The sequence below is a fragment of the Anomalospiza imberbis genome, chromosome 1 (genome assembly GCF_031753505.1).
Source record: "Anomalospiza imberbis isolate Cuckoo-Finch-1a 21T00152 chromosome 1, ASM3175350v1, whole genome shotgun sequence".
Lineage (NCBI taxonomy): Eukaryota > Metazoa > Chordata > Aves > Passeriformes > Viduidae > Anomalospiza > Anomalospiza imberbis.
In genome coordinates this window covers 34,158,756-34,178,042 of record NC_089681.1, presented here as the reverse complement: position 1 = coordinate 34,178,042, position 19,287 = coordinate 34,158,756, and the positions used below count along the sequence as shown (strand labels likewise).

Genomic DNA, 19,287 nt, shown 5'->3' with positions numbered 1-19,287 from the left:
TAGTTAAACAAATTAAATAAGTCAGAAATTCCTGGCTTTATATTTAGGTGCTGAAAAAACTTTGGATTTTACAGCAATATAAGAGAGTGCAGCATTTGTGGAGTCAGTAAGTCAAGGTACATGAGGTCAGAGTTTGGATCAGTATGTTTGGGAACAAAGAATGAAGTAAACTCATTATTATAGGCAAGTCAGGACAGATGATTATGAAGCTTGAAATACTCTTACTGGTGTTGAGGTTGCTAGGTAAAGGTGCAAGGAAACATTCAGTGTAACCTAAAAGCGTGTGGGGCCTTTCAGGGCTTTTGTTGTCTGATCTCTGTTGCTATAACTTCCCTAGAGTTATGTATTTTTCCTAGGGAAGTTATAATTCAATATTACAGTGCTATCAGAGAAGGTTAGATGTAGATTTGAAGTTTTAAATTACAGAAAGGAAGCAGGTGATTTGGAGGAAAAAAAAAAGAAAGATCAATAAGTCAAATTTATCCTTCTTCTCATTTCTGACTAAAATTCCCTTTGGCTGATGAAGGAACATCATTGTGTTATGTGTAGAAGTTTATTTTTTTAATAAGTTCATGATATTCATTAATCTTGTAAAATGCATAATAGAGTTTCTGATCCAAAATAATAACTACTTCATAAAGAAACTAACTATAAATCATGGAAGTATTTGGTAGGATTTTTTCAAGAGAATGGGTAATCTACTTTGAAATAATTTAAGGAAAATAAGTGATTCAACAAGTCAAAATCTCCTTAAGATTCTAACTCAAACATGACACTATCTCTGTTTTTCAGAGAACCTTTTTGCTGTGCCCTTCAAAATATGCACCTGTTTTGGCTGATCATGAAAACAACTTTACGGCTCTTTTTGCTGAATGATTTAAGGATTCTTTACCAAACTTTCCACTACTTCTCACCGTATTCAGCTAAAAGGAGTCAACTGAGTCTTTAGCAATGGAGATCAGGAATTTTCCAATTAAATGTGTGTTTTCAGGAATAATGTTTCACAGAAACCAAAATTTTTTACAGTGTTTATTCAGATTCAACAAAATTTAGCTGACACAAGGCAAAGCAGAGAGAATGGCTGGAGCTGCAGTGCTTAGACATGCAATTTCCCCCTCCTCCTAGGAGAGTGCTCTTTACTGTCCTGGAGCCCCTGAAGGAATTTTTCTTCACTACTAAAAAGTCAGCAGAAGCATTTGTATTTTCTTGAAAGAGCAGGTTTTCAGAATTTCTTCTTAAGTGGAGTTTCAGTTTCTGTTGTTGTTCACTTCTAGGGAACATCAGATTTTGAGCACAGTTATCCAGCTCTAGTTTGCTATGTTTAAAAATAAAGATTACCAGAATTTGAAGGCCAGCCACATGCACAGTAATTATATAACTCTTGCCTGTAGTTGTTTATTTGGGATTAAAGGAGATTTTGTCTAAAAATTATAACCCTTCTGCTGGTTCATTTTAGGAAGGAATAGAATGGGATTTTGGTGACATATTTCTGGAAGAATAGGTCAAAATAGCATTAACTTAAATATAATCTAAATTTCTCTGTGTGTAAGTGACAATCACCCTCTGAATTTTATTTGGCTCAGATAGTAAGTACAACCTCTATTACAAACTAGCACCAGACAATTATTAATACACATACTTTGAATCAATAGTCTATGCAAAGAACAAATACTAGATATAATCTGTCTCACTATGAGGTATCCGAAGCATTTCCATTTATTAATTTTTAGAATACTTTATGCCTTCTCCTTAGGCCCTGATGATAGAAAGTACCTAGGTTTGTAATTATTTTTATTAATCCCATGTAGTCCTCAGAAGTATTATGTTCCCAGGTAGGAATTTGTCCTGCATCTAATCTTGATGGGTTGGAGAGATGGGTAGAGAAAAGCCAACTGGAATTCAACAAAGGCAAATTCAGGGTCCTGCACCTGGGGAAGAATAACCTTCTGCACCAGCACAGACTGGGGGCTGACCTGCTGGAAAGCAGCTCTGCAGAGAAGGCCCTGGGGGTCCTGGTGGACAACATTGTCCATGAGCCAGCAGTGTGTTCCTGTGGCCAAGAAGGCCAAAGGCGTCCTGCAGATGCGTTAGGAAGAGCATTGCCAGTGGTTTGAGGGAGGTGATTCTAGCCCTACTCAGCCCTGATGAAGCCACCTCTGGAGTGCTGTGTCCAGTTCTGGCCTCCTCAGAACAAGAGAGACATGGAGCTCATGGAGCAGGTCCAGTGAAGGCCTACAAAGGTGATGCGGGGACTGGAGCATTTCTCTTGCAAGGAACTGCTGAGGGAGCTGGGTCAGTTCAGCCTTGAGAAGAGATGACTGAGAGGGGGCCTTATCAATGTTTACAAGTGTCTGAAGGGAGGGTTTCAAGAGGCTGGATCCAGGCTCTCCTTGGTGATGCCGAGAAATAGAACAAGAGGCAATAGGCAGAAACTGATGCACAGGAAGTTCCACCTGGACATGAGGAAGAACTTCTTTAGTGTGCAGGTGACTGTGCACTGGAACAGGTTGCCCAGAGAGGTTGTGACATCTCCCTCACTGGAAATATTCAAGAACTGTCTGTCCACAGTCTGGACACCTGTGCCATGTGTTCTAGGATGAGTCTGGTCAAGCAGGCTCACTGTAGTCTTTTCCAATCTGACCCATTCCATGAATCTGTGTATCATATTTTTCAAATCATACTGGCAGGAGGACTGTGATTCATGATCCATAAGCTTGTTTGTAGTGATAGACCCCGTATAATGCTTCTGCACCAAATCTATAGAATTTATTCAGAATATTTCTGGTCCTGAAGTCCTTAACAGTTTTCTTGGAATGCATTTTGGGGTCAAAGAAAATTGAAATATTTACCTGTAGGCTGTTTGCTTTTGTAGCTCTTGAAGCTCCAACATGCAGCTGGTTAATATAACTGAAACAATGTCCTCTAAGCAAGAAATCCCACAAGAAACAGATATGGGAAAGAAAATGTTGGCTATCAGGTATCAAATTTAGACTCACATTAAAGTAATTAATAGCTGAAATAATGTTTTGGTTAAAAGCTGAAGTAGTCCGTCAAGTGTTAGTAAGATAGTAGTTTTTAGGTAACTCTTCTAAAGTTATGTGTCTTTCTAATGAATGCTTCTTTCTGCTTAAGAGTTTTTAAGTGTTTTCATTTTACTGTGGAGATGTCTTACGAATAATACTACTTTTGAAGGAGAAATTGTAATAGTCCAAGTACCAGACTTCTTTTGGCAAGAAGACTGACTTTTTTGTTGCTTGAGTTTCATGAGAATCTATTCTGATATGAATCTGTATGTAAGAAATACATACATAAATTGAAAATTGGATGTGAAAATAAGGTATGGATATGTCAAACATCCTATTCACCCATCCCCACAGTACCCCAGCCATTTCTTCCTACAAAGTAATATCGTATGAAATGGATTTTCTGATTAGATACATTGAAAAGATTTCTGTGTGTCTGAGTGTTCTTCATGAGGCAGAGGGCCACTGAATTATATCTAAATTCTAGAATAAGATGAGAATATTTTCAGTTATTCATGCCTGGTTTGAATTTATTGAAGCTCAGAATGGGAACATATTAGAAAATATTGAAAATTCTGGTGGGATAAAAGAAGCAGATCCTACTTCTAGAGATAGTGTTTATATGACTGTAATGTAAGCAGAAAAGGTTGGAGTAATTTTCCTTGTAGTCAAACATAAATGAACTACCAACATGGCTGGAGAGAATTGTGTCTCACTTCTGGTTCCTGCAATTTCATGCATATCTTTCTAAGACTGAATATGTGTTTGCAGTAAATGTGCATATGTATGTAATAAAGGAGGATGGGTGAATTGTATTGCAGTGGAAAATTATGTGATTTTTGAGAGCTTCTTTTTTTTGCATAGTTATTTCATTTGCAATTTGTTTTCTCCCTGTTTGAATATCTTTAGGATGCAAAGTAATTTGCTTCTGTTTGACAAGCTAGGCTTTTAAAGAATCAGCAACTAGAGCATTAGAAGAGCATTAGAATCCAGGTACAGAGCTATAAAGGGTTCATAGAAGTAATTTTCAAAATTAGGTTTGCAGCTTCTAACTTTTACATTTTGTTGTCTTGAGTTTGTTCTATGGATCTGCCACCTTAGATAAGAAATATTATGAATTTACACTAAGCTTTCCTTTCCATCATAAATCATTCTAGGGGCAATAAAAGGAGATAAAAGTAATTGGGGGAGGGGTTGTTGGGGAAATGGTTTTGAGGAGTACAAACAGATGACTTTAAGATCCATCTATATTAGATAACTGTGAGAATCATAAAATGTGAAATTTAGATAGGGCAGATAAGGGGGTTCTACTTGGTTTCAAAGGTCAATTTCAAGCTTAGTATAAAATATCTGCAGAGAGTAAGAATACAGAGTGAAAAGAACTTTTTTTTTTTCTTCCAAGAGATAAGTTATTTCTTTCCACAAGGTTTTACTTCAATGCATTTTTATGATTCCTGGGCTTTGCAAAATTGAATTGCATTTTTCTTATTCTTTTCATGTCTGAATAAATCCAAGGTAAGATAACCTTTATGTAAATGGCAGTTATATTGCATTTAGAGCTACAAAGCACTTCTTCAGAGCAGAAGTTGTACTCAAGATTCATAAGAGCCTGGAGAAGGATGGTGGGACTCCTGGGATGCTCATTTGAAAAAAACAGATACACACATTATTTGTATAAATTGCTGTCAAGGCATTGCAGTCAGCTAGTGCAGTGGGAAAGCCTGAAGACAAAGTCTGCCACAATTACTGTATTTTCCTTTTAACAAGTAACAAAGGAGGAGGAAATATTCTTGCATACATAACCCATGTGGTGGGTTAACTTTGGCTAAGGGCCAGTTTCCTACCCAGCCAGCAGGATGACAGGAGAAAATAGGAAGTAAAAGCTTGTGGGTTAAGATGAAGACAGGGAAATTGCTTACCAGTTACTGTAATGGGCAAAGCAGACTTGACTTGGGCAAAATTAGTTTAATTTATTGCCAATTAAAATATGTTTAGGTGATGAGAAACTAAAAGATAAACATTAAAACCACACTTTTCCTTCTCCCATTCCTGGGCTCAAATTCACTCCTTCACTTCAGATTCCTCTCCCCACCCACTGAGCAGTGCAGGGGAGACAGGGAATGGGGGTTTGTGGTCAGTCCATTACAGGTCCTCTCTGCCTTTCCTTCCTCACCCCACTTTTCACCTGCTCCAGTGTGGGATCTCCATTGGCTACTGTCCATCCCAGATGTACTCATCTGGCCTGGTGTTGGTCCTCCAGGGGCTGCATGGGATATTGCCTTTGGCATTTCACCATGGGCTGTATGGGAGTATCTGCTCGGAGTATGGATCACCATCTCCTTTGACCTTGGTGTGTCCTCTGCTGTTTCCCAGTCTTCCTGTTCCCTGCTCTTCTGCCTGTGTGGCATTGTGGCTGGCTCTTCCTTAACTGTGTTTCCTCCAAGGTGCCACCATTTTGGCTGAAGAGCTCAGCCATGCCCTGCCATGGCTCTTTTTGGAGCCAGATGGAACTACCTGTGACTGGCTCAGGGCAGCACCAGCCTCTCCTCACCAAGGCCACCGCACTGCCAACACATGGGCATGGACATCCAGTACAGTCCGATTCAATTAAAATATTTTTGAAGGTAGGGAAGGAAGCTTGCAGTCTCATATGCACACCAAACCCCCACTTTTGTAAAACAAGACTTATAAAAATGCATAAGCTAGGATTCAGTTGGCTGTTCCTTGGAGGCTAGTTTTGGTTACTAGACAGTCCAGGTTATGATTGAACCATGAGTGTGGGCTTTTCAGCAAAGCTGCTCTTTTAATTAGGGCAATGTTGTAAGCAGGGTATGTAGCCAGGGATTATATTCTTCTGTGTCTTATCCATTGAATAGGATTTCAAATGTTTTCATTGCATTTTTCCACAATTTAGATTGCAAGGGGATAATTTGGCAGAAAGGCCAGAAGATGTCTCCATGGTATCTCAGGCATCTGAGCCAGCAGTGTCAGACTCTGATGGTAAGTTATAAAAATATTTGCTGCTCCTAAAAAAATCTCAAACATCAGCATCTTGAATTTGAGAGTAGGGGTTATGTCTGTAAAAGATAAAACACTTCCAAGAGAGTGATCCTGGGCATTTGAACTCAATCATTTACACTTTAAATATGTTCAAGGAGCCACTAACATATTTTTTGTCATGGCCAATTAACACTCCACAATAATTTCTAGACTTATTTTGAGAGGTGCATTTGGCCAGAATTTGTTCTTAGTAGACAGATTTTATGTTAGTACACTAACATTTAAAACAGCTTAATAGCATAGACATAGGCTGTTCATTGCTGCTTTTATGCCAAGGAATGGTCTTTGAAATATTTTATTTATTACTACACATGCATTCAGATGATTCAAATGATTTACAGTAGAAATAAAGAGTTTATGAAATAACTCTCAAAAACCCTTTTTCCCCTCATACAAACATGTTCATATGTTGGGTTAATCTGCAGTCAGGACACTCAGGCTTATTTCAATTTCTTCTCAGGTTTTTGAACTGAGTAACACCTGAAATGTTGAAAAAGGCACTTCATAAGGGATATCTTTCCACAGAATGCGCAGCTTTCCTATGAAAGATAAAGTTGATGAAGGTTATCTTTATCTTAGCTGCTACTGTAATGCAGAGAGAAAGAAATACAGGTTTTGACAGAGAATCTGCAAAGATAAATCCTTCAGTCCATTCCCTTAATGTTGGTCCAAAACAGCCAAGTCTACAAATTTTATGGTTTGATTTGCAGTGTAGTCTTCAGCAGCTATAGACAAGTTAGCTAAGGTGATCAATTAACCAAAAACCCCCCAGAATGTATTTTTTTAAATTATCCTACTCTCTGTCTGCTGTCTAATATGCTAATATGCTGTTAGGTATCACAGCAACCTGAACTTTCACTCATTTCTCTTGCCTCATTTGTAAACCAACCATTAGTAACGAATATGTCTTTAAAGATAAATTTTTCAAACTGGTTTTGTGAGAATGTGTGGTTTCATGCAGTCAAGATATTGTCTTTTCCTTTTATCTGCCATTGATCACCTAATTGGAAAAGGTAATAGGACACTCAGAATCTCAAAACATTATGTCCTTACAATCTTCACAAAGATTGTCAGCAAGAGATGCTCAGACTGGTGACTTCAATCAAGCCCTATGAAAGGAATGCAAAATTCTATTGTGAGAGTGATTCCCAGAAAGGGAGGTGATGGTGGCTTGCTTGGGTTAAGTAAGGGAAAATACATGCATGAGATTATTGCAGCAGAAGCAAATAGATGGGTAAGACAGACATGTGGGAAAAAGCTCTACAGTTCACAAAATATTCTTGAACAGGTCTCATTCTTCCATTTTCCTTCCTGTGTACCTTTGCTCCTGAAGTGAAAATATGCCCACTTTGCCATGCTGTCTTCTGAAATTGCAGGCTTCAATTAAACAGTTAGGTTTTGCTAAGTGGCAGAGACACCAGGATTAAAGAAGGTGAAACTATCAGAAAGTACTGGATGCTGTGTAATATTGGAGCTGGATCTTTCATGGTCACAGAGTATGGAGCACAGAAGTGCTACAGCTGTTCTACCTTCGGCCACTTCATGTGCTTCTGAATACTTTGCAATCAGTATGGCTACAGAGAAGATGGAAGACGCTTTCTTTACAAAACACCACATTAAATAAAATACAGGGAGTAAAATTTAGGTAGGTGGGGAAATGATATTCATGTTGTTATAAACATCTATCTCATGTCTATGAATATATATGAGCATGTTAGTCATGTAGCTAGAAAATAACAAAGCCTCTTGGGTGAAAAGACTGAGGTCAGTAGTAAGGTAATGCCAAATTTCTGTCAAGAGGTGCTCTCAGAAATGTTCAATGTTTCTTAACATATGGTTGGGTCTTTTTTTCCCTAAAATGTTGGCTAGTGCTACACTTCAATTTGAAAAAAAAACCACATCTGGATTTCACAAGTAGGTACAGACTATAAACAGACATAGAACTCAGGCAACTGCCCATTCTATCAATTTTTCTTGTAAATGCAGCACAATATTTGCTCTCTTTGCATCCAATACTTATTTCCAATAAATATTATGTATGAGAGGATGATTAAAAATGCTTCATAGAGATATTGTTAAAAAACCCTGAGTAACCAAGGCATTGTTGCACTGAATTTTTAGTTATGTCCTCTTACAGATGTATTACATCGTGAAAGAGTGACTAGCAGGCTTCACTTAGCAGGTTTATTTGAATTTATGTTCTGCTATTTATCAGTACCAGTGACCTTAATGAGGGAAAAGTGCACTGGGAAGTGCTGATGCAAACCATTCATTCAAGAATAAGCAAGCAAGATGCTGATGCACAACAAAGTTGAGAGTAGCTTTCTTTAAATAATGATCCATTTCTGTTGTTAGATCTGGAACATCTCTCCTGTGAATTTCAGATGAACTAAGCTCAGAATTGGCAGAATATGTGATCAAACAGCCCTTATAAATAACCTCATTTTAAGCAATTCCACCTACTAAAGTCAATGCAGGAGCTTATGTGAGAAGATCATGTGCAGCCTCAGACACTATACTGACTCCACTGACAATCTGGATCTAGTTCTAATTAACCACTACACTGATTTCACTGTAGTATAATCCTACTGAATTGGACAGACTTGTGTTTGATCTAAGTAGTAAAAATGAGAGGTAGGAATCAGGTCTTAAGATAGAAAAACACAAGGCACTTTAGAGATGCAGTTTCTTTTCACTGTCCTAAACTATACCTCTCAAAAATGTTTCCCTTTTCCATTAGACCACTTCACTGGAAAGAACTAAGGGAAGAATTTAATAGTAATTTAATAATTTAATAGAATCTAATAAATAGAATTTAATAATAATTTCTGATTTTGATCAGAAGCAGCAGCATAGATGACTGCACAGCAAACTTTCCCTGTAGGTGCCAAGCTTGTCTGGTTTGTCTCTTTGGTCAGTTCTCCACTGAGGCTTGCTCTTGTTCTGTAGAGGTAGATGGGGAGAATTGCAGAGGCTTCAAAAGATACACACTACAACAGAATTGTTCCAGAAAAAGCTACATCCAACAGCCCCCAATGTGTTTTTCAGGTTGGTGGGATTGTAGAAGCAATCTACTTCAGTATTTTGGGTGGGGGTTTAGATATATAGAAATAGTATCACTTAGGGATAATTGTTCATTTACTCCCAATTTCCTATAAGTACCATACAACCTTGTTTCACTTGTTTCATTCTCTTCTGCTGAAATGTACCTTACCCTTCGAGTGAAGCCATGATATAAGGCAGGAAAAGAAGATGTTTTTGCAAATACAGCTTTTGCAGTCTATGCATTCTTGTAGAAGTTTAAAATGCACTAATGTATTAGGGAGTAATCTCCTAATATAAGATAAATGAAAAGTATAAAACTTCTAAACCACTCCTCAAATATCTGTGAAAAGCTGTTTATTATGTGAGTTTCTTTGCATGTATTGTGCAACTCCACATATTTCTGGGGTGTGGGCAAAGACTTGTTTCTTTTGTGACTCCACCTGGAATAATGTTGGACCAAAGATAATTGGTTCTGTGGTACTGTGCCACGGTGTGAATGTGGTATTTCCTATTTTATTGTGCTATTGCATCTACAGCTCTACAGATTATATTGTGATATATAATAGTTTGCTAAATAAATTTTGCTAGAGCAAATTTCCAATCAGTAGTTTATTCCCTATCAAACAGGAGTCACTGTTTTTTTTGGGGTGTTTGGCTTCTGGTTTGTTTGTTTGTTTATTTTTGTTCGGTTTTTTTTTCCCCTTTTAAGTGTCATTATAGTAGAAAGTTCAAAAGAGACATTAGGATGTAGAGGACAAGTTTGGAATTGGGGATGTTCAATAAAAACATGAACATATGAAACACATATAGTGTTGTTCTGGGTGGAACTGCTTGACCAGGGTAAAAAATTAAGGATGCAAATATGTGGAAATTAGTATTGAGAACTAGATAAGGCAATGGCAAAAGTGTGGCATCATCTCTCAATTCCCACACAATTCCCTGACCACAACTTTCCGTTATCATCACCTCTTTGCCCTCCACATCAATTTGTGTTTGCAATGAATTGGTAACCACAGTTGCTATGCTTCGCAGTAAGTTCTGCTTTCATAGTAAGTACAGCCTGAGATGTTTAACGAATTGGGTTCTGGAAACATAAGGACCTCCCTGCTATGTGTCTGAATAACAGCAGAACATAGGGAAGATCAGGACATTCTCTTTTGTTAGGCTGCTGATGCAGAACATAGGGAAGATCAGGACATTCTCTTTTGTTAGGCTGCTGATGCAGCATCTAAGTGCCTTAGCAGAATGTTAGGCAAAGAGTGAAACTGCATAGAATGTTACTTGGAAATTTCTTTCTCTGACAGTGTTGCATAAAATCTGTTTTAATCAACAAAGAGACATTTTACACTCCTCACAAAATTCTGTCATTTTAAAAATGTGGTAATATGGGCAAAAATTATACTTGCAAGGCTTTTAAATGTTGTCTGAATTGACCAAATCCTTCAGGAATTTTAACTGAATTAATTGAATATAATTTTATTCATTTAATTAAAGCTGGAGATCCACTACTTATTTGTGTAAAGGGTAAACAGTATTTAGTTTAAATAATAAAGTTAATAAAGGAACTAGAAGATATCTTGGCAGCTGAAGAAAGCTTGCTTATCACTCTAGTCATGTTGGAGACACTGTTCCATGTTGCATTAAGGTTGTAAATTAAAATAAAACATAAATTATAATCCATTGAAGTGTAACTGAAAAGTAGAACATTTACAGTATCCACATATACCTTCCCAGCAGTAAATTTTTAGGCATTAAATTTTCAAAGTGACTAACACTTACTTGATTAGAGTGATTTACATTTCTCTTGTACCTCTTTGGAACAGCTCAAGTACCTGGGGTTGAAACACTCACAGAAGATATTGAGTTTCAGAGTGCTTCTCAAGTGGCAGCATCTGTAAGTACCTTCCCTTATGGGTAATCCTGTAATTTTTAAAATTTATTTCATAAAAAACAGATTGTGCACAGATATAAAAGTTGTGTTTGCCAGCACTGTCATCCTAGAGAAAAAAAAAACAACGTAATTTACATAACCCTTCAGAATTTTCAGTTCTCTGCTTTTTTCCTAGAATTTCTTCATTCTAGGAAAGGGGGTATTTTGAAATACATTATTATAATCTACAAGACCACATGTTGTTGGGCTTGCCCATTGGAAGTGCAGTAATTTTATGTATATTCTGTATATTTTTAAATGCTAGTCAAATATTAATTTTACCAGATAATATTCAGTTTTACAAATTGAAGAGAACAATTTTGCCCTGAAATATGAAATTGTGATATCTCAACTATAATTTAGATTTCTGTTACTATTTGCTTGAAAGCTAACAAGAGAAGTGTAGTTAAATGTGTGGCTAGTTCATTTGTATATTTTTAAAAAATGAAATATTATGCTTGGTAATATCTCCATCTGTTCTTTTATTTTGAAACTTAAGAAAATCTCTACAGATAAGCAGTTTGTGGAAAACATAACCAGCAGTAAAATAATTTTAAAAGAATTATATAATCATAATTTTGATGCTACTAGTATTGCACCAGGAGTTTGAATATAGGTTAAAAAAAGGATTGGGATTTTTTTCCCTAAGGCAAATAAAGTTACAGTAGTTGTTCAATTTTGCAAAATTTTAGACAAGTTTAAGAGGACATATTAATTCCTGTTCAGTCTGTTCAGCAATACTGCTTTTTAGCATACTTTTGTGTTGATATAGGAAGTGAAAGAAGGGCTCATTATTTGTTAGCTAAGGAAAAAATGGGCAATATAAAGAAAGAAGAAAAATGACAATGCAGGTTGGTCTTGAAGTCTTTCAGGCAAGTGTGAATAAAGCTAGATAGTATTGAACATGAAGTATTTACAACCAGATTATTTATCAAAGCAGTTGAGGGATATGGAGTTCCAGATCGATTCCTAAAGCTCTTTGAGAACTTGGAGTGCAAGAACCTCACAGAGCACTTGCTGATATTGGGCAAAAAGAGTAAAGAACAGAACTTCAGCTGGCATTGCTTGGAGCTTCTTTTTCAAACCTCCTTTTTGCTTCCCACCAGTAAACAGAGGGGTAAAATAAATTTTGCAGAAGTTTCTGAACTCACATTTTCTTATTGATTTGGATTTGTAGCTACAAAGTTTGATTTCGTAATTCTGCAGACATGTAACATGGGGAGAGAGAAACAAATGAACTTAATTACATTTAAAAAATTACAAAGAAAGCAACAGTTCTTTATGCTTATTAGCAAAATCTGGTTACAGAAAGGTATAGCCTTCAGCTGAAGAATTTTACATGTATGCTCTGTGCAGGCTTAGGAGCAAACAAACAATACATACCTGTGTTCATTTCATGCTCTGGTAGTTCCAGGCTTATTTAAGGTTGCCTGGAGGATGGAACTGCCAGAGGCAGTAAGGTTCCCTGGGCTGAATCCCTGAAAGCTGGCTGATGTTGTAATTACCAGCGCTGCAAAAAGAAGACAAGAGCAGTTGCAGCTCTTGCTCTGCCCGTCCATCCTCTCCTCAGGGCAAAGGCAGATCATTTCACATTCTTGAGCTCTTGAAAAACTACTTTGCCTAAGTTTCTAAGGAGCCAGTTACTGTTAGTTCATACGCTTTGGGGTTTTTTTTTTATTTTTGGTGTATTGTGTCTTAGTGTTCTTGCTTAAATAGTGTGTAACTAGCTGATTGTTGTCTCTTTACAAAGGCTTGATATTCAAAATAAAATTCAGCTATCCAACACATTGTCTGTATCTCTTCAAAAAGAAACAAAGGAACTAACTGTTCTCCTTGCCTTTCAGGGCTCCAAAGGGGAGATCTGTTCCATGCTGCCCTAATAATTTTCAGTGAGACTTATTCTTTGACAATCTTGACATACAAAATACAGAGATAAAATTGAGATGCCTCATAGGAAGGCTGTGTAGATAAATGCAGTCTTGCAATGGATTTCCACAATCCTTTAAAGCAGTAAGAAATATTCCTGTAAAATTACTTCAGAATTAATACCAAATTGTATTCTCATGACTTGAATGATTTTTACATATTTTATGAGATGCAAGATGAGGGAAAAATAGAATTAGATGTTGATCAGACATTTCTCATAAATTTGACTAATTGATTCATGGTATTCCCTCAAATGTGCGTATTACATGTAAAAAATCCTGACATGGCTCAAGGTGTGCAATGTTTAATATTGGTGCTGCATTCCAATGGGCTAATTTGTGTTTGTGGCTAGTTAAATAGATGATTATATAATTTTTTCTCTGCTTACGTATATTTGAAAATTTTTCCTTAAAGGTGCCTTGGCCTTCAGGGGGTAAGTGTTTTGAGGAAAATTGTAGGACAAAACAGCAAGAATTATGCATAATGATTTTCAGAAAAAGCCTTTGGGTTATTTTTTTCATGTCCCATGTATGAAACCACATACAAGAACTTTAATGTGGATCCTAAAACAATCTGGTTACTAGTACTCAAAAGAGATAGGCAGCATCTATGTCTATTACATGGTTCATGTAATGTACACTATGATTATATTATGATTTTTCTGCAGTTTTGTATATTTTTACTTTCTTTTTCTGAAAACCCTGGTTTATGTAGTTAGATCTTTTTATTTATACTTTTTAAAATAGAATATTTTGCTATGCTGTATTTTTCATAAAGAGAATTAATGTTTGAAAAATCAAAAACTTAGATTTTAAGGGCTGCACAACCCCAAACAAGGCATTCTGGGCGAATAAGTGAGTAAAGCTGGCAAAAAGCTGGTTGAAGTATTTACAGGAATCAGCACTTTCCCCAAGTGTTTTGTAAGAATTCAAAGTGGAAACAAATATTCAAAACATCCTTAGAGATCCTAGTTTACTGCCTGGCAAATATTTTTTGTAACGAAAAGTGCCAGGCAAAATGCAGTCTTTTTCTTGAGATTTTTTCACTGTGCTGAACACAAAGTTTGCTAGCCAAATGTTTAGAACATTTCCAGAAACATAAAGTAAAATAAGACTCTAAGAAAATACAGAAGTGATAATAGGAAAAATTTAAGTGGCCTGGAATTCCAGCAGAAATGGAAAAGCAGGGTGTCAGAGAAAGCTGCTAGCTTTACAGTAACTAACAGATAGAACGAGGGCACAACCACTGAGCAGATTACATTGAGTAGCCTTTGCCTTCTCTCTGACTTGTTTCTTTTACCACCTGGATCTAAGAGGACTTAGGCTTAGTTTTTGGGTTTTTTTTTTGTGAATCTTGCCTTGCACATGCACATAAAAGGTATATTTTTCTTTGTAAATTATCCATGTAGGGCAAAGCAATCCAAATGCAACAGAAACTGGAAGAAAAAAGTTGTCCAACTGCAAAAAATGTTTCTGCATGAATGTGCCTTTGGTTTTTGCTCTTTATTACTGTGCAAAAAAATACTGTAATAAAATGTTTTATAGAAGTGTTTTGTTTTAAATATTTTTTCTTGTATTCCCTACTGCTTTGAAACATTTAATTTGCTTTCATAGAAGAAATACAGACATGGATTTTCTGTGATACGTGTGTAAATTCTTTAACTCAGTTTGTAAAATGACTTTAAGCTTCATGCACAAGGAAAAACTAAGCCTTTATTCTTGCTGTCAATATATGTTGAGTACAATAATATTACAATGTTACATTATTTCAGTTCTATTTGTTAGAAATTTTCATAGCTTTACCCATTTATTCCCCTGGAAGAATAATATGAAGTAACTGAATTACTTTTTGAGTATAATCAGCAGAAATCATCCAAACTTCCAGATTTAACTAAATCTATAAATTATTTACTGGGTTGGGGTCCCTGTTTAGCATTTAGCAGATTATTCATTTAAATAGTTCTTTTAAGATTGCACTGCCACATCAGGAGCAACAGCAGTGCACCTTTGTGGTAGTAGGAATTATAAGGGTCATATTTATATTATATTTATATACATATTTATGTTCAAATTAGAGATTTATGAACATATTTATATTCAAATTGCTGTGTTTTGTTACAAATGTTTTCAAATCCAAGCTGAATTTTGTAAATATGTAGAAATTCAGGCAATTAGAGGTGAAATTTCAGATTTTAACTTAAAAATTTAAATCTTCTATAAAAATAATAACAGTTTAAATTAGATTACTTCAGCTCTTCCACAGGTAGTAAAAAAAAAAATGTGTACATTTTACATACAAATGTGTATGTTTAACTACTGTCAGGGAAGTTAAGAATGTAAGATGGTTAGAAAAGCATAATATCAAGGTTCTTGGGAAATAAATGATAATTCCTGCAAGAAGTTAGGAAAGTATATTGAATTGCATGCCCTGGACCTATTTGGTTGAGACCTCCCTTATGTCAGACAAAATCTATAAACTAGACACAGATCTTTTTTATATACAGAAAAAAAATCTTCTTATTAGAAAATATTTAATAGTCTAGACTATAATTCTAAATTGGAAGAATATTCTGAACTTTAGAAAAATATATGTAAGAAAAGGAAATCAATGAATGCCTTTTTTTATGTGTCTAAAATTTTGTGTTCTTGGGCATGACAAATTCAGAAATATTAATCCAAATAACAGTAAATAAAACAGAACTGAAGTTTAGAAAAAAATTATTCTGGTTGTATTTCAAAAACTGAAACAAATGTGATTCCTAGGTGACCACATATTTCCTCCTTCCCTCTTTCCTGTAAACAGAAAAACTATGTGTAAGTTACCTCAAAGTACCATTTTTTTAGTGTAAAGTTTAGTGTAAAATGTTCTGCTGGCTGACTGCCACGGGAAGCCAAAAGCTTGTAATTACAATTACACGGCATTTCAAGCAGAACAGGCCCTAGTGTGGAAGAGGGGATTAGAGGTGGCAGCTGATATTGTAACAGAGCTCCGAGAAGCCTTGTATTTTTACAGTATCAGATGGTTTGCTCACCTTATGTCCTTGAACAGATTATGGAAGCTGAAAGATTAAATATTAGGTGACCTCTTTGTAGAAAGTACATGTTGAATGAAGAAGCCTTAAACAAAATATTGCACAAAAAAAATCCACTGCATGCAGAACATCTGTACTTACCACCTGCTTGGCCAGAGTGCAAGGGACACTTGTAAACAAATTGTTCAATAAAGAGGGAATTTTTTTTGGTTTTTTCTGTTTGCTTGGGGTTTTTTGTTTTGTTTTGTTTTGATTTTTTTTTAATTTAGAGGGATCTCTGTCAAATATGTGTATTTATGATATTTAAGTTATTTAGCAAAGAAAAGCTATGTTGTCATAGAAAGCTAAGCTTGGTTGTATTCCTTACACTTTTATCTCCTGAAGCTATCAATAAAATTTCCACTTGATTCACAAAACCGTGTAGAATCGAAAGTACTATAAAAACACTTTTCATATACTTACAGTTTGCTAACTAATTTGGTTTCACCTTTTACTCATTTCATAGTTATCATTCACTTTAGGTAATCTTCCACATCTGCCTGGGCATGCATGGAAATACCTTGGTATTACTCTGAAACAGGCCAAAACGGCACAGAAATATGTGCTGAATAGTTTATTAACTTTATGGCCAGTAAGGAAGAGTATTTTCCAACAAGTACTTGATTTCCAGGTGATGTAAGTTGGAGCCCTAACTCTTGGTCTTAGTTATTCTGAAAAGCTGTACCTCTGTAGAACTCACCAGGTGTCACTGGGTATTACATAGCCAGGTCAATTCAGCCCAACAATGAGATCAAAATGTTCACATCTGCACTGGATTTTTTTGAGGGACAAAAGCTGTACTGATTCATGCTGTGTAGCATTGTGCTGCAGATTGAAGCACAGAGAGTGAGCTTGAAAAAACTTTCTCACTGTGATTCATGACCTCCTTAATTTTTTTTTCTGTTCCACTGTGGCATGCCTGGTAAGTTATGGTATTTTCCAGAAGTTTGGGGAATCAGTGATGAGAGAGATTATTTCTGGCCATATTGTGTGTAATTTTTTATTTTAGCAGTAATTTGGCCAAGAGATATAAGGAAAAAAAAGCAATAATGAATGTTTTGTATGTGAAGAAATTATGATGATATATAAAGAAAGTCACTTAAGAAATTGATACGCAGTTGACGTTCAAAGTTGACAAATGTAACCCAATTACTTTTTTAGAACATATTTCTGGTGCAGAGCTCACTGCCTCACCTTCAAAGTTTGAAGGTGATGAATAGGACACAGAGTTGTTTCTGCAATTTAGAAAGGCAAGAATGTCTTTCAGTCACATCCTCATAGTTAGATCTCATTAATCTTGTTAATGCAAATAGGCCATTTATAAATTTTGTGCTAATATTTATAAAGTGTAATGAATGAGCAAGGGCAATGGTAGTTTGGAAGATGCTGAAATAATTGGAAGGATTCTATGCACATACTTCATACATACATGCTGTATTTTTCAACTACATTCAGTCTGCTGTGATGATCATTAAAGTCCAAGTTAACTGACATTAGTGTTTCATCTCTGCAGTTCCTGACCAGCAGACAAAGGATAGGTTTTGGTGAAGTGCGGTAAGAATGTTTAAATAAATGGTTTGCAAGCCTGAATCTCTTTCTTAAGTGACATATTTGAACTGCTATGTATCCAATGGGAAGAAGGGACATCAGGGAATTCTGCTAGACCTGTACAAATTCATTTATCCTTGCATTTGACTTGACCTGTTTCCAAAGCCATCTTGATAACATCCCCTCCTTTCAGCTTGTGTTTGTTTATCTTCTAGGAATAAGACTGTTGCATAAATTGTTTGCTGGAGACACTGAGGACCTCTGTCTGTGTTTATGCATTATGCACCTAGATGAACTCATAGTCTCAAAATGTTAAAAAATATTTTTTAATGCTAAGTGTTATTTAGAAATATATAAAAAAATTACCTGGGCCTGCCTCCAAAAAGGTTGTTGGTTATAGGTGTGGAATATTTAGCTTCAGAGAAAGAGCAAAAAATGGTTACAGAACAGTTTTAATGAATTTTTATGCCCTTTGTTTCCCAGATCATTTTGATTCTCTTAAGTAAGCATTTAATTGAAAGTTACTATTGTTATAAGCACATAATTTGTTATGAAATGTAATGGCTAATAGTAAATATGTCATCTTCCATAGAAGCTATAGCAATACTGTTCTGATCTTTTGTGAAGCTATTGCCTGAAAAAATGTCAAAAGCTTACGATATTACATAAAATAGAAGATGCACAGGAGCAGTTACAAAATTTGGGGGAAAATTCATCCAAAGTTGTCCCTGTTTCACAGGATGTTGGAATTGTGTAACTGAAAGAGAGTTTGAATTTGTAACAGTAGAGAGCTTCCTGTACTCAGTCACCTGGTTTTGTATGAGTCTTACATGACTACTGTGCATGAAGGGAAGAAGTACAGTAAAGGCAAAATGTACCAAAAACCAGCAGAGGTTTGGAGAAGAGAAAGATAACTCCATTTCCAGAAGCATTTCCAGGACATGGAAAGTGAAATCATCTCATCAGGCTAACCTTTGGAAGTAGATTTTAAGGAGGTCAAGGAGTTACTGAAAGCTGATAATAATTTGCTATAATAAGCTTGAATAATCCAGTGTAAGAATATTAGAAGAGTAGTTTGGTTGTCAAGTATTGCCAGAGACTACTGACTATTTTTTATTCCATATTTTATCAGAGTTCTATTTATGAATGAAATTGTATATTCAAAAAAGTATTAATCCTTTTAACCCTGGGGTTTTTTTTCCATGTGCTTTTTCCCAGATATGAAAATTTACCCTATAAAATGCAAATGAAAATATTCTTTTTCCACCATAAAAATCTGAGGACAGAGAATATTTAAAAATATGTTGAAAAGTGAAAAATTGGAGTTCTCTTATGTACCTTTCCCCCCTTTCCTTCTCTTACTTAATTTCATTTATTTCAGAGGAACTGATCACAGAATAATATATTCTTCCATTTAGAGATAGATATTGGATAATTAATATCCATTTGAAATAACCATTTAATGTAATTTAATAGAAGTTAATATTCTGTAGTGAGCTCAACAATCCCAGTTGCTATTTAGATGGAGAATTCACACAGAGGACCCAAGTCAAAAATGCTCAAAACCTCTTAGGGGAACAAGTGAATCAGGTCTAGAGATATGTCTGAAATAAAAATGTTTGAAGGTGCCTTCACTTCTGAGTAATTTACTGTTTTATTCAGCTATTCCTCTGTATTTGCATGGG

General features: G+C 35.7%; 1 protein-coding gene across 6 annotated transcripts in view; it reads left to right on the top strand.

The window, feature by feature from the left end:
* Positions 1-19,287, top strand: part of C1H8orf34 (chromosome 1 C8orf34 homolog) — a 151,453-nt gene that overhangs the window by 108,615 nt on the left and 23,551 nt on the right. For all 6 annotated transcript variants that reach the window (XM_068187177.1, XM_068187169.1, XM_068187151.1 and 3 more), the window contains 2 exons: positions 5,938-6,023; positions 10,952-11,022. In XM_068187177.1, the coding sequence (XP_068043278.1) occupies positions 5,938-6,023; positions 10,952-11,022 (157 nt within the window). The remainder of the gene's footprint in view (positions 1-5,937; positions 6,024-10,951; positions 11,023-19,287) is intronic.